Raw genomic sequence first — 13787 nt, 5'->3', positions numbered from 1 at the left:
TCAGCGATGGGGATGTAACCCTTTCCACACCAGTAGATATGAGTGGCCTTGTGGCATCATGTGCTGCTCTAACCGGCTCCACGCTTACAGTTAGGTTCTCCCTGTGCCATAAATACGTAACACGTGATTGCCAGAAAGCGGTACTTGGTGCTACAGAGCATCTTTAACCCCATGGAATCCTGACGTGCGTCCGGTGATTTGTTGTGACGTCACTTTACAACACAGAATAGTGCGTTCCAGAATGACGTTTCTATCGACCTTCTATATTTTGCGTGCTTTTCCGATCATAGCAGTGACTTCTCGCAGACTCCTCAGTATGCGTGTCTCCCCCATAGCGGTCGCCGTTCACTCAGTCACTTTGATATTCAGTCACCACGTCACCCCATGTGACGTCTTGAGGAGCTGCGTCGCCCCTGTTCCTATCGCGTCTTCTTGGCCCTCAACCAACCCAGCAACCAAGTGTGTTTTGCCCAGTGAAGAGCGGCGGCCGCGGCTGTCACATCGCATTAGCCGCCTCCGTGCATTCGCTTAGAATCCCCCTGAAATCATCACATCTCCCGTCTGCGTTTTCAGGGGAGACTTCGCCTTCTTTTCCTCGATCCGCTCATCCTCTTCTGGTCGTGTCTTCGCTTCGTGAGTCTCGTGTCAGAGCGGCTTGACCACAAGGCAGACGAGCCCCCTTGCCTCATTGCCATCTGCCATTATAGAAGGATAAACTACAATTCTGAGTTCAAGAGGCACAAGGTGTGCGGGACCTCGCCGTCACATCCTTCCCCCATTACATTGTGTGAATGTTCCCAGCAAGACAAACCACGTAATCTTGTAGATATGATACCTTTTAATGGCTAACAAAAATACAAAGAGCCCGAGAGGTTCGCAAGCTCGCTATAACATCATGTATTTTTGTTAGCCAATAAAAGGTATCATATCTGATTTCATTACTTCTGTCTGTTCTATGACTCGGATCGGAATTAGGAGGACGAGGAGATCCAAAGATACTGCTGAGGGTAGTGGTGGTGCATCGCTCCGTGCAGAGAGGATGCCAAGGGTAGTGGTGCTGCGCCACTCTGTGCAGACAGGATGCTGAGGGTAGTGGTGCTGCGCCGCCCTGTGCGGACAGGATGCCGAGGGTAGTGGTGCTGCGCTGCTCCGTGCAGACAGGATGCCGAGGGTAGTCGTGCTGCGCCGCTCTGTGCAGACAGGATGCTGAGGGTAGTGGTGCTGCGCCGCTCTGTGCAGACAGGATGCTGAGGGTAGTGGTGCTGCGCCACTCCGTACAGACAGAATGCTGAGGGTAGTTGTATTGTTCAAGGTGTGTAGAATTAGTGAAGATATTGCATGATGAACACCTAGGCCATGATGGAGCTTGTGGTCCGCTGGTGTGGCTCAGCACTACTTCCATACAGCTCGTCCCCATTCTTCATTCTGCAGCCGTACTTTGCCGCCTGGACGTCTCCTTTCATGCTGTCATCCCCTCGGTGTCCGCGTGACGTCCATCTTTCCTCCCGTGAGACAGGCAGCGTTAAAGTGACAGCTCCTGCCGTGTGTCGCCCCCCTCACCTCTCTTTCTCTATCTCTCTCTCTCTACAGCAACTATACGCCGCACAGCTCGCTGCCATGCAGGTGTCTCCGGGGAACAAGATGCCAGGGATGCCGCAGGGGAACCTCGCTGCTGTTTCTCCAACAAGTATGAACACCGAGAAGAGTACAAACAGCCCGCCGCCCAAATCCAAGGTACACAGAATGGTGCATCCACTTTCAGCTCTGTTGGGGAAGCTGGGGATGCCTCCTGTGGGCACTAAGCTGGGAGCGAAATTTGTGGATGTTAAGATGGGGGACGATCCATGTTAGCGATCAGCTGTTTGGTGGCCCCTGAGGGCAGTAAGCTGTGAGAACATCACCTGTGAGACGACTCCTGTGGGCACTAAGCTAGAGGAGAGCACCTGTGGGATGACCCCCTGAGGGACAGTACTATAATGGGGAGACTACCCCTCAGGGCACTAATCTGGGGGACAAGATCTGAGGAGCTGCGGGGCAATCCCTAGGGACACTAAGATGGGGGACAAGACCTGAGGACACTAAGCTGTGGGGTCAACACCAGTTTGATGACCCCTGGTAAGTCTAAGCTGTAAGGACATCACCTGTGGGATGACTTCTGTGGGCAGGTATTATGCTGGGGAGACGACCCCTGAGGGCACTAAACTGGGGGGACAAGACCTGAGGATACTAAGCTGGGGGACACACTTGTGCGACAATCCCTGGGGGCACTATGCTAGGGGCCAGCACCTGTGGGCCAATCCCTGGGGGAAGTAAGCTAGGAGACGGCACCTGTGGGCCGATCCCTGGTGGCAGTAAGCTAGGAGACGGCACCTGTGGGCCGATCCCTGGTGGCAGTAAGCTGGGAGACGGCACCTGTGGGCCGATCCCTGGTGGCAGTAAGCTGGGAGACGGCACCTGTGGGCCAATCCCTGGGGCAGTAAGCTGGGAGACGGCACCTGTGGGTCGATCCCTGGGGGCAGTAAGCTGGGAGACGGCACCTGTGGGTCGATCCCTGGGGGCAGTAAGCTGGGAGACGGCACCTGTGGGCCGATCACTGGGGGCAGTAAGCTGGGAGACGGCACCTGTGGGCCGATCCCTGGGGGCAGTAAGCTGGGAGACGGCACCTGTGGGACGATCCTTGGGGGCACTAAGCTTGGGGCCAGCACCTGTGGGCCGATCCCTGGGGGCACTAAGCTGGGGGCCAACACCTGTGGGACGATCCCTGGGGGCAGTAAGCTGGGAGACGGCACCTATGGGTCGATCCCTGGGGGCAGTAAGCTGGGAGACGGCACCTGTGGGCCGATCCCTGGGGGCAGTAAGCTGGGAGACGGCACCTGTGGGACGATCCTTGGGGGCACTAAGCTTGGGGCCAGCACCTGTGGGCCGATCCCTGGGGGCACTAAGCTGGGGGCCAACACCTGTGGGACGATCCCTGGGGGCAGTAAGCTGGGAGACGGCACCTATGGGTCGATCCCTGGGGGCAGTAAGCTGGGAGACGGCACCTGTGGGCCGATCCCTGGGGGCACTAAGCTTGGGGCCAGCACCTGTGGGACGATCCTTGGGGGCACTAAGCTTGGGGCCAGCACCTGTGGGACGATCCCTGGGGGCACTAAGCTGGGGGCCAACACCTATGGGTCGATCCCTGGGGGCACTAAGCTGGGAGACGGCACCTATGGGTAGATCCCTGGGGGCAGTAAGCTGGGAGACGGCACCTGTGGGCCGATCCCTGGGGGCAGTAAGCTGGGAGTCGGCAGCTGTGGGCCGATCCCTGGGGGCAGTAAGCTGGGAGTCGGCAGCTGTGGGACGATCCCTGGGGGCAGTAAGCTGGGGGACGGCACCTGTGGGACGATCCTTGGGGCACTAAGCTTGGGGCCAGCACCTGTGGGACGATCCTTGGGGGCACTAAGCTTGGGGCCAGCACCTGTGGGCCGATCCCTGGGGGCACTAAGCTGGGGGCCAACACCTGTGGGACGATCCCTGGGGGCACTAAGCTTGGGGCCAGCACCTGTGGGACGATCCCTGGGGGCACTAAGCTTGGGGCCAGCACCTGTGGGCCAATTCCTGGGGGCACTAAGCTGGGGGCCAGCACCTGTGGGACAACTGCTGAAGGCGCTGTGCAATCCTCTACAAGCTGAACACAAATCTTTCTCTGCATCTGGGTTGTTACAATGTATCGGTCTGATGTTCAGGACTGTCTGCACTGGGACATTGTGAGCGATCAGCAGTTCCAGGTCAGGATGGGTTTGAGCATGTTTCCACTCACAGACAGCAAGCAGAGATTTTGAGCTAAATCAAACGAAAAGTCTATTAGAGAGTTGCAAAACTTTTTCTGGTACATTTATGAGTGAAGGATGAAGCCTCCTCCTTCCTATAATAGTGAGAGGCCAGGAAGGGGTTAACTGGAGTCCCTGCGTTCCGGTGATGCAGCAGAGCTCAGCGCGTCCGTCACATTTGCAAATTACAAATAAAAAAAAAAAAAAAGAAAGAAAAAGGACAAAAAAGGGAGAAACCTCTGAAAAGGGCTGTGGAATAGCGGAGCGCGGAGTGAGCCCTGCTGTTTTCAATCTGCTGTGTGCCAGTAGGAGACCGAAAGCGTGCGAGAGAGAAGGCGAAGATAATACCTGGAAATGACAGCCGAGCGGCGACCCCGGAGCTCAGCCTGGAAGCCCTCTACATTGATTTCACTCGCCTCCCCCGCTGCGCCATCCGGCAGAGTTCACTGGTAATAAAAGAACAAGATTGTGTCCTAATGGCGGCGGTGGCTGACAGACACGGCGCGCTGCATGTCCTCCGTCGCCCGACTGACCTGCGACGACAGACCTTTCATCTGTGCCATCGTAATGAGTGAGCTGTGCGACTGATTATCCACCTGCGGCACAGATCACCCCCCACCTGCTGGACGAGGAGCAGCCCCTCCTGCTCTGCAGTGAAGACTGACACGCAGGCAGTTCTCACATTCTACTCATGAGCTGGAGACATTTGCTGCATTCTTTGTACACTGCCCTTTCAGTAATGACCGGCGGTGAGTCCATGGTTAGGCCGCAATGGTTTTGTGGATAACTTAGAAGGAGCTTCGGATGTTCTGACCCCATTATACATCCTCTTATGGCGATGACCCTAGAAACGCTTCTGTCCAGCAATTAACCGCCGCGTCAGTCTCCCGTAAATGACATGTGAGGAGCAGGCTGTCCCTCCGGATGTCGGCTGTCTCAACATCTTTGTCAGGGTTCTGGCTGACACGGGGCAAACATGGTGATGGATTAGGCCGTGGGTCAGCATGGACGCCGCGCCGCATTCATCGCCTTCAGTCAGGCCAACCTTCGGACAGAACGTCCCCCCTCCCGAGACTCCTCCATTCCAGACCGCTGGGAGCTTGTGTGACTCCCTGCGCTGACGGACACGTGCTGGGCCGCATTTAATCTGCCCGTCTGTTTCGTGCCGCAGAGCGCCGCACTGTTTCACGAGCGATGTATCCAGGCGCAGGGTGAAGGAGGCTGCGCTATGTAGGCCAGCTGTCACCTATGGCTGCAGATTATCACACTGACATGACCGTTACCTGGGATCAGACGAGATGTCTCCAATTAGCGTCATCGTCACTGAGGAACCGCTGATCTCTGATGCTGATTCTTTAAGTGCATGGCCCTGGGGGAGGAGACTGATGTCCAGACTACATGCACACCCCAGACCTAACTCTGAATGGCTGATAACAGAGAGTAATAGACTGTACTCACCTATCCTACAGTCCCCTTCCCCAGTCTTAAATGGCTGATAATAGAGAGTAATAGATTGTACTCACCTGTCCTACAGTCCCCTCGCCCTGCCTGACATGCCTGATAACAGGGAGTAATAATCTGTACTCTCCTACAGTCCCCTCCCCCAGCCTGATATGGCTTATAACAGGGAGTAATAGTCTGTACTCGCCTATCCTACACTCACCTTCTCCAGCCTGACATGGCTGATAAATGGGAGTAATAGACTGCACTCACTTGTCCTACAGTCCCCTCCCCCAGTCTTACATGGCTGATAACAGGGAGTAATAGACTGTACTCACCTATCCTATAGTCACCTGTTTCCTGAATAGAATGCTAGAACTGCAGTTTAGACTGACACAGAGTGCAGCTGAGGAGGTTGTAACTCCTGTTTTATTTTGGGTCTCTGGAGGGAGACCACACCCAAAGCGACACAAGAGCTGGCGATCTTATCCGCCTCGTTCCTGGTGACGGATCTTGCCTCCAGGCTGTGACACCGGCGATGATCCTGCCAAGCGTTGTGATTATCGGAGGAGACATGCCGACATCTGACATTGGATTCAATCCTTGCGCCCTTCAAGTCATGGGGGTGAGCGGGCGCAGAACGACGTCCCTCACACCGCTGTGTTACTCTTAGTCTTTGTGACTGCAGATCACTTTGCATTTTCATTCCGGCCTCGTCCCCCTGGGGGTCTGAAACAAGGTTAAACCCTCCATAGTGCCCAGATAGATGCCCATAACACAGAGCGGCAGCAGGATGAGAACTGCATTAGTGTGCGTGTAAGCGTCAGTCTTCACTGTGGTTCTGACATTTTATTCATGAAACGGGAGGACCAGGATGAACAGAGCTATATACCCAGGTGGTGCAGATCGGAGGATTGTGGGAGGGGGCAGTAAATCTGGGGTCACATCAGCTGAGTGTTTTTGGGGTTATTGGTTAGCCCTTGGTTATTACTCATGAGTATCTTCATTGTGTCACTCACAGGACGACGTGGCACAGCCGCTGAACCTCTCTGCCAAGCCCAAGATGTCAGACAGTAAATCGCCCGCATCGCCCACTTCACCGCACATCCCAACATCGAGGATGAGTAGCGGCAACAGTTCACACAAACCGTCCATCTCCTCCACGCTCGCCAGCCCACCCGTCAGAGTTAATTCTATAGGTGAGTGACACGACATTAATGCCCACGCTGTACTGTGATCTCGCTGAAGCTGAGCTGAAGGTCGCAGCGGAGCTCCTCTTGTGATTGCTGGAGAGTGACTTCTGCTTCCCCTGCGCCACTTCTCTGGAAACGGCTGCCATACGCTGCATCAGCGCCGTTGGATCTAATTATTATGTGAGCTACGTAGAAGAAGATCGCTCAATCCGCCATTATTTTTACCATAGTAGTGCGGAAGTGGGCCAGTCATCAGCTGGGGGTCTATGTTGTAGGGAATAGCAAGGTGATATATGGCAATGAATACATCCCCTTTAAATCTAATGATCCCAACCCCTTTAAATCTAATAAGATCTTTAATAATGAAGACATCCCCTTTAAATCTAATAAACCAAACCGCCTTAAAGCTCATGGACACACCACTTGAATGAATGCACCCCCTTTAAATCCAATGAACACAACACTTTTAATGATTAGATCTAGAGATGAGCGAGCGTACTCGGAAAAGCACTACTCGCTCGAGTAATTTGCTTTATCCGAGTATCGCTGTGCTCGTCCCTGAAGATTCGGGTGCCGGCACGGAGCGGGGAGCTGCAGGGGAGAGCGGGGAGGAACGGAGGGGAGATCTTTCTCTCCCTCTCTCCCGCCCGCTCTCCCCTGCTCCCCGCTGCGACTCACCTGTCAGCCGCAGCGGCACCCGAATCTTCAGGGACGAGCACAGCGATACTCGGATAAAGCAAATTACTCGAGCGAGTAGTGCTTTTCCGAGTACGCTCGCTCATCTCTAATTAGATCCCCTTTAATAATGACAATATCACCTTTAAATCCAGTGATGAGATCCCCAATGAATACAATGAAGGCATTCCCTTTAAATCTAATTAACTCAACCCCTTAATGATGAAATCCCTTTAATAATGAAGATATCACCATTTATTCCAATGACGATATCCCCTTTAAATCTAATGTGAGATTCCGCTTTAATAATGAAGATATCCCTTTTAAATCTGGGTGAACCTAGACATGTTGATCCAGAAAAAGTAAGGACAGTGGGCGGGTCAATGATGCATTGATTGACAGCTCTACTCTTAGTACCTGCCCTTTCAGTTCAGAGCGTGCGCACCCTCCTGCTCTGTCGGCCAGTGTCGGCTCCTCCCAGCAGCTGGCGACAGCGCTACATGGTGCAGGCGGGAGCGTTGTGAAGTGCAGGTACTCTTACAGGTTCATTCATTGGGGTGCAGCACTGTGGCTGGCGGTCCTACAGGTAACACTCCACCTCCCCATATATCCAGTCATCATTCCGTGAAGGTCTTATGTTGAACAGTTCCGTGTCTTACAGGTTTTCCGTGTCGCCCTACACCCGTGTTGAGCCGCAGTCCGAAATTGGATTTCTTTATTTTTTATGCAATTAACAAAAGTTCTCGAAGTCGCGTCCAATTAAGATGTTTACGAGTGGAAGTCAAAACGAGTGTTAATTCCGGACGTGGTTCGTGATTCAGACCGCGCAAGAGTTTATACCAACGGGTGCACAAACATACAATGACCAGCCCTAAACGCTTTTGGTTCTATTGTCAAACCGATGGGGATGTGCGTCCGTTCATCGCGCTCCCTCCGCCATATGTGATGACTTCTTATGTAAACACCGCGCTTCCTGTGTATACAGAAGGAATTTATCCTGTTACTTTGTATCCTCAGTGGGGTTAACCCTTACTAGACCCCATTGTAGTCTATTTACTGAATAGGCTCCGCCCCTGCTGCATTATTTCACTCCATTTACTGATGGATGCCCACCCCAGTTGTATTATAGTCTATTTACTAATTGGTGCCCCATCCCTTCTATGTTATATCATTGTGTATTTATTGATTAGTGCCCCGCCCCACTGTATTATATCATAGTCTATTAACTGATTAATACCCCACCCCTGCATAGTCTATTTACTGATCAGACCCCTCCCTTGCATTTAACTTATAGTTTATTTACTGTTCCTCCCCTGCTGTATTATGTCTATTTACTATTCGGCGCCCCACCTTTGCTGCATTATAGTCTCTTTACTGATCCTTGCCCCAACCCTTCAATGTCCTTTCATTGTGTGTTTACTGATTAGTGCACTGTCCATGCATGTATTATATCATAGACTTTTTACTGCTCGTGCCCCTCCTCTGCTGTATTATGTCATGGTTTATGTACAGAGTGGCGCTCCACCCCTGCTGCATAACATCAATGTCTGTTTACAGGTCAGGCCCCGCCCCTACTCTATTATATTATGGTCAATTTACAGAGCGACCCCCACCCCTGCGGTATTATATCTGTAATTTTACTTGTCAGGCCTCACCCCTGCTATATTATATTATGTCTACTTACTGATCGACACCCTGTCCCTGCTGTATCATATCATAGTCTATTAACTGGTTAGGCTCCGCCCCTGCTGTATCATATAGTCTATTTACTGATCAGGCCTCGCCCCTGCTGTATCTTATAGTCTATTTACTGACCAAGCCTCAACCCTGCTGCATCATATAGCCTGTTTACTAATCAGGCTCCGCCCCTGCTGTATGATATCATATATAGTCTATTTACTGATCAGGCCTCGCCCCTGCTATATCATATTATGGTCTACCTACAAATTGACACCCTGTCCCTGCTGTATCATATCATAGTCTATTAACTGATCAGGCTCCGCCCCTGCTGTATTATATTGTTCATTTACTGATCTGGCCCCGCCCCTGCTGTATTATATTATGTCTACTTACTGATCAACACCCTGTCCCTGCTGTATCATATCATAGTCTATTAACTGGTTAGGCTCCGCCCCTGCTGTATCATATAGTCTATTTACTGATCAGGCCTCGCCCCTGCTGCATCATATAGCCTGTTTACTAATCAGGCTCCGCCCCTGCTGTATGATATCATATATAGTCTATTTACTGATCAGGCCTCGCCCCTGCTATATCATATTATGGTCTACTTACAGATCGACACCCTATCCCTCCTGTATCATATAGTCTATTAACTGATCAGGCTCTGCCCCTGCTGTATCATATAGTCTATTTACTGATCAAGCCTCAACCCTGCTGCATCATATAGCCTGTTTACTAATCAGGCTCCGCCCCTGCTGTATGATATCATATATAGTCTATTTACTGATCAGGCCTCACCCCTGCTGTATCATATTATGGTCTACCTACAAATTGACACCCTGTCCCTGCTGTATCATATCATAGTCTATTAACTGATCAGGCTCCGCCCCTGCTGTATCATATTGTTCATTTACTGATCTGGCCCCGCCCCTGCTGTATTATATTATGTCTACTTACAGATCGACACCCTGTCCCTGCTGTATCATATCATAGTCTATTAACTGATCAGGCTCTGCCCCTGCTGTATGATATCATATATAGTCTATTAACTGATCAGGCTCCGCCCCTGCTGTATCATATTGTTCATTTACTGATCTGGCCCCGCCCCTGCTGTATTATATTATGTCTACTTACAGATCGACACCCTATCCCTGCTGTATCATATAGTCTATTAACTGATCAGGCTCCCCCCCTGCTGTATCATATAGTCTATTTACTGATCAAGCCTCAACCCTGCTGCATCATATAGCCTGTTTACTAATCAGGCTCCGCCCCTGCTGTATGATATCATATATAGTCTATTTACTGATCAGGCTCCACCCCTGCTGTATCATATCATAGTTTATTTACTGATCAGGCCCCACCCTTGTTGTATTAAATCATAGTGGCTTAATATCCAGTATGGCCACTTTCTCATTGATGATGTCACTCAGCTTTACCGACCTCCTGAATAGCACATCTGATTACATTTCCATCTACACAATAGCAGAGGAGATATTGCCGTATCTGCAATTGGTGAGGACTGCAGTAGTGGCCATAAGGGTTGTCACCCAGTGTTCCCCGGCTTGGGGGTTTCTGCGAGCGGAGGGTCCCAGTGGCCCCTGTCCTTATCTGCCGGTGACACCTCCGAGGACCGGGTGATCTTTTCCTGCTCAAGACACAAATTTGCCGACCTACTTCCGTTAGTCGTGCGGCCGCCGCGCTCGCCTAAATCTGTATGAGATTAATTTCCCTTCTTAAGGCTTTAATTTGTCTCTGCTCTGAATTATCCGAACGGCGTAAAACTTGGAGGCGGAGAGGAGCTCGCAGCGAGGTTTAGCCCAACTAATCTGACACCAGCCCCTCCCCCGCCCTCGGCTCAGAGACAATGCTCCTTCATGTTTCCCGGCAGCGATCAGTTCAGATAGAGGAGTCCGGTAATCCGGCGAGGGCGTGTAATCCGCCACGATTAGATACAAAGCGGCGAGTATTAGTGACACGAGCGCTGTGCCGCCGTTAGCAATTTCCCATTTCTCTTTCTTTTAATCTCGGTGTTTTACAACAAATCACGGGATTTAACGGCGCGTTGCGGTGGATTACAGGATTTACCGGACAGATGTTTTTTGTTCTGAAAATGGATTAGGCTGAAGAATCCGCAGAACATGTTCAAGAAAAGCGGTCATTTGACGCGCGATGAGCGTCCGCCGTCTCTCCGCAATCCCCTCATCTGCCGTTCGTCTCCCTTGTAGGATCTCCCCCATATATCCACACATATTGACTGTTCCATCCAGGTGTTTCTGGGAAAGCTGAGTAATCCCCAATATGGCTGTCCTCATAACTACCGCAGAGGTTGTCACCCAGCTTTCCCAGACTCCTGAAGGATAATTCTCAGTTGGGCAGTGAGACAGGATCCAGGCGTATTGGCAGCCGCATTTGGTTTTCACCCAGCTTTCCTGGAAGTAGAAAGGGCTCCAAAGAATTTATGGAGATTTTGACATTTAAAGCTTATTTTTGGATTTAGGAGGGGGCTCTTTAAACCTTCCTGTCACTGGTGGGAGATCTGAAGAGGGTGATTTACATGTTATTATCCATGGTAATTATGTGTTTTACAATAATGCCACCCTATGTGGTGCGAGCTGCCGGGAGCTGACAGCACAGTGGGGGCCGCTGGGAGCTGACAGCGCAGTGGGGGCCGCCAAGCACTGACAGCGCAGTGGGAGCCTGCGAGGAGCTGACAGCGCAGTGGGGGCCTGCCGGGAGCTGACAGCGGGGTGGAGGCCTGCCGGGAGCTGACAGCGGGGTGGGGGCCTGCCGGGAGCTGACAGCGGGGTGGGGGCCTGCCGGGAGCTGACAGCGGGGTGGGGGCCTGCCGGGAGCTGACAGCACGGTGGGGGCCTGCCGGGAGCTGACAACGCGGTGGGGGCCTGCCGGGAGCTGACAGCGCGGTGGGGGCCTGCCGGGAGCTGACAACGCGGTGGGGGCCTGCCGGGAGCTGACAGCGCGGTGAGGGCCTGCCTGGAGCTGACAGCGCGATGGGGGCCTGCCTGGAGCTGACAGCGCGGTGGGGGCCTGCTAGGAGCTGACAGCGGGGTGGGGGCCTGCCGGGAGCTGACAGCGGGGTGGGGGCCGCCAAGCACTGACAGCGGGGTGGGGGCCGCCAAGCACTGACAGCGCAGTGGGAGCCTGCGAGGAGCTGACAACACGGTGGGGGCCTGCCGGGAGCTGACAGCGCGGTGGGGGCCTGCCGGGAGCTGACAGCGGGGTGGGGGCCTGCCGGGAGCTGACAGCACGGTGGGGGCCTGCCGGGAGCTGACAGCGCGGTGGGGGCCTGCCGGGAGCTGACAGCGCGGTGGGGGCCTGCCGGGAGCTGACAGCGCGGTGGGGGCCTGCCGGGAGCTGACAGCGCGGTGGGGGCCTGCCAGGAGCTGACAGCGCGGTGGGGGCCTGCCTGGAGCTGACAGCGCGATGGGGGCCTGCCTGGAGCTGACAGCGCGGTGGGGGCCTGCCGGGAGCTGACAGCGCGGTGGGGGCCTTCCGGGAGCTGACAGCGCGGTGGGGGCCTGCCGGGAGCTGACAGCGCGGTGGGGGCCTGCCGGGAGCTGACAGCGGGGTGGGGGCCTGCCAGGAGCTGACAGCGGGGTGGGGGCCGCCAAGCACTGACAGCGGGGTGGGGGCCGCCAAGCACTGACAGCGGGGTGGGGGCCGCCAAGCACTGACAGCGCAGTGGGAGCCTGCGAGGAGCTGACAGCGCGGTGGGGGCCTGCCGGGAGCTGACAGCGCGGTGGGGGCCTGCCGGGAGCTGACAGCGGGGTGGGGGCCTGCCGGGGAGCTGACAGCGGGGTGGGGGCCTGCCGGGAGGTGACAGCGGGGTGGGGGCCTGCCGGGGAGCTGACAGCGGGGTGGGGGCCTGCCGGGAGGTGACAGCGGGGTGGGGGCCTGCCGGGGAGCTGACAGCGGGGTGGGGGCCTGTCGGGAGCTGACAGCGGGGTGAGGGCCTGCCGGGAGCTGACAGCGGGGTGAGGGCCTGCCGGGAGCTGACAGCGGGGTGGGGGCCTGCCGGGAGCTGACAGCGGGGTGGGGGCCTGCCGGGAGCTGACAGCGGGGTGGGGGCCTGCCGGGAGCTGACAGCGGGGTGGGGGCCTGCCGGGAGCTGACAGCGGGGTGGGGGCCTGCCGGGAGCTGACAGCGCAGTGGGGGCCGCAGAGAGATGACAGCGCTGTGAGGGCCACTTCGAGCTGACAGCGTGTTGCAAAAATTCACAGAATATGTATAAGGGAACATGGGAGGAGGCCATTCAGGGGTGGAGGAAAGCTGGATGAGCGCTCTGGATAAAGGTTATCAGAGGTGGGAAGCCCTAGAAAAATGAACTAAAACTGTGAACAAAGGGGTGACAGCCAGCTGTAGGCTTAGGAGTGACATGCCAGGTGTGGGTGGAAAGTTGGCAGGTAAGGGGTGGAGGGAGAGGCGACGGGCCAGGTGTGGATATGGGATTGAGTGAGGGGCAAGGGGTGGAGTGAGAGGTGAGAGGTGGGTGGTCACACATTTGTCTGGCAGCGCTTCTGGCCCTTTAAGAGGTGACATGTATGTGAGATACAAAGTGTCAGTTACTTTTGCTACACCCGATGCCAGTGCCGGTGTCTACACGTCTTAATGTGGTGTTTCTTGGTTCCAGATATCCTCTCCTCCATCACGTCGACGGGTTACCTCAATGACCACGACGCCGTGACAAAGGCGATCCAGGAGGCGCGGCAGATGAAGGAGCAGCTGAGGCGGGAGCAGCAGGTTCTGGACGGAAAGGTCGTCAACAGCCTCGGCCTGAACAACTGCAGAACGGAGAAGGTGAGAGGACGCGCTGCTTCCTCCTCGCCAGCCGCACGTTACGCTTTTCTCTTTTCCGTGAGTTTTTTTAAATATCTGGGTTGACTTAGAAATGAGAGAAACTCCGTATAGTTAGCGAGATGAGAGCGGCACGCCGGCGACTAATACTCTCCAGGAACAGCCGCTGCCT

The 13787-nt window shown here is 54.4% G+C and overlaps 1 protein-coding gene across 6 annotated transcripts in view; it reads left to right on the top strand.

The window, feature by feature from the left end:
• Positions 1–13787, top strand: part of SOX5 (SRY-box transcription factor 5) — a 178080-nt gene that overhangs the window by 143059 nt on the left and 21234 nt on the right. For 5 of the 6 annotated variants that reach the window (XM_066590774.1, XM_066590773.1, XM_066590772.1 and 2 more), the window contains 3 exons: positions 1591–1734; positions 6274–6451; positions 13452–13675. In XM_066590774.1, coding sequence (XP_066446871.1) covers positions 1591–1734; positions 6274–6451; positions 13452–13675 — 546 coding nt within the window. The remainder of the gene's footprint in view (positions 1–1590; positions 1735–6273; positions 6452–13451; positions 13676–13787) is intronic. The other variant, XM_066590776.1, reaches the window with a different exon arrangement.

This window comes from Eleutherodactylus coqui, chromosome 2, assembly GCF_035609145.1.
Source record: "Eleutherodactylus coqui strain aEleCoq1 chromosome 2, aEleCoq1.hap1, whole genome shotgun sequence".
In the NCBI taxonomy this organism is placed as follows: Eukaryota; Metazoa; Chordata; class Amphibia; order Anura; family Eleutherodactylidae; genus Eleutherodactylus; species Eleutherodactylus coqui.
This window is presented reverse-complemented; position numbering and strand designations above follow the sequence as displayed.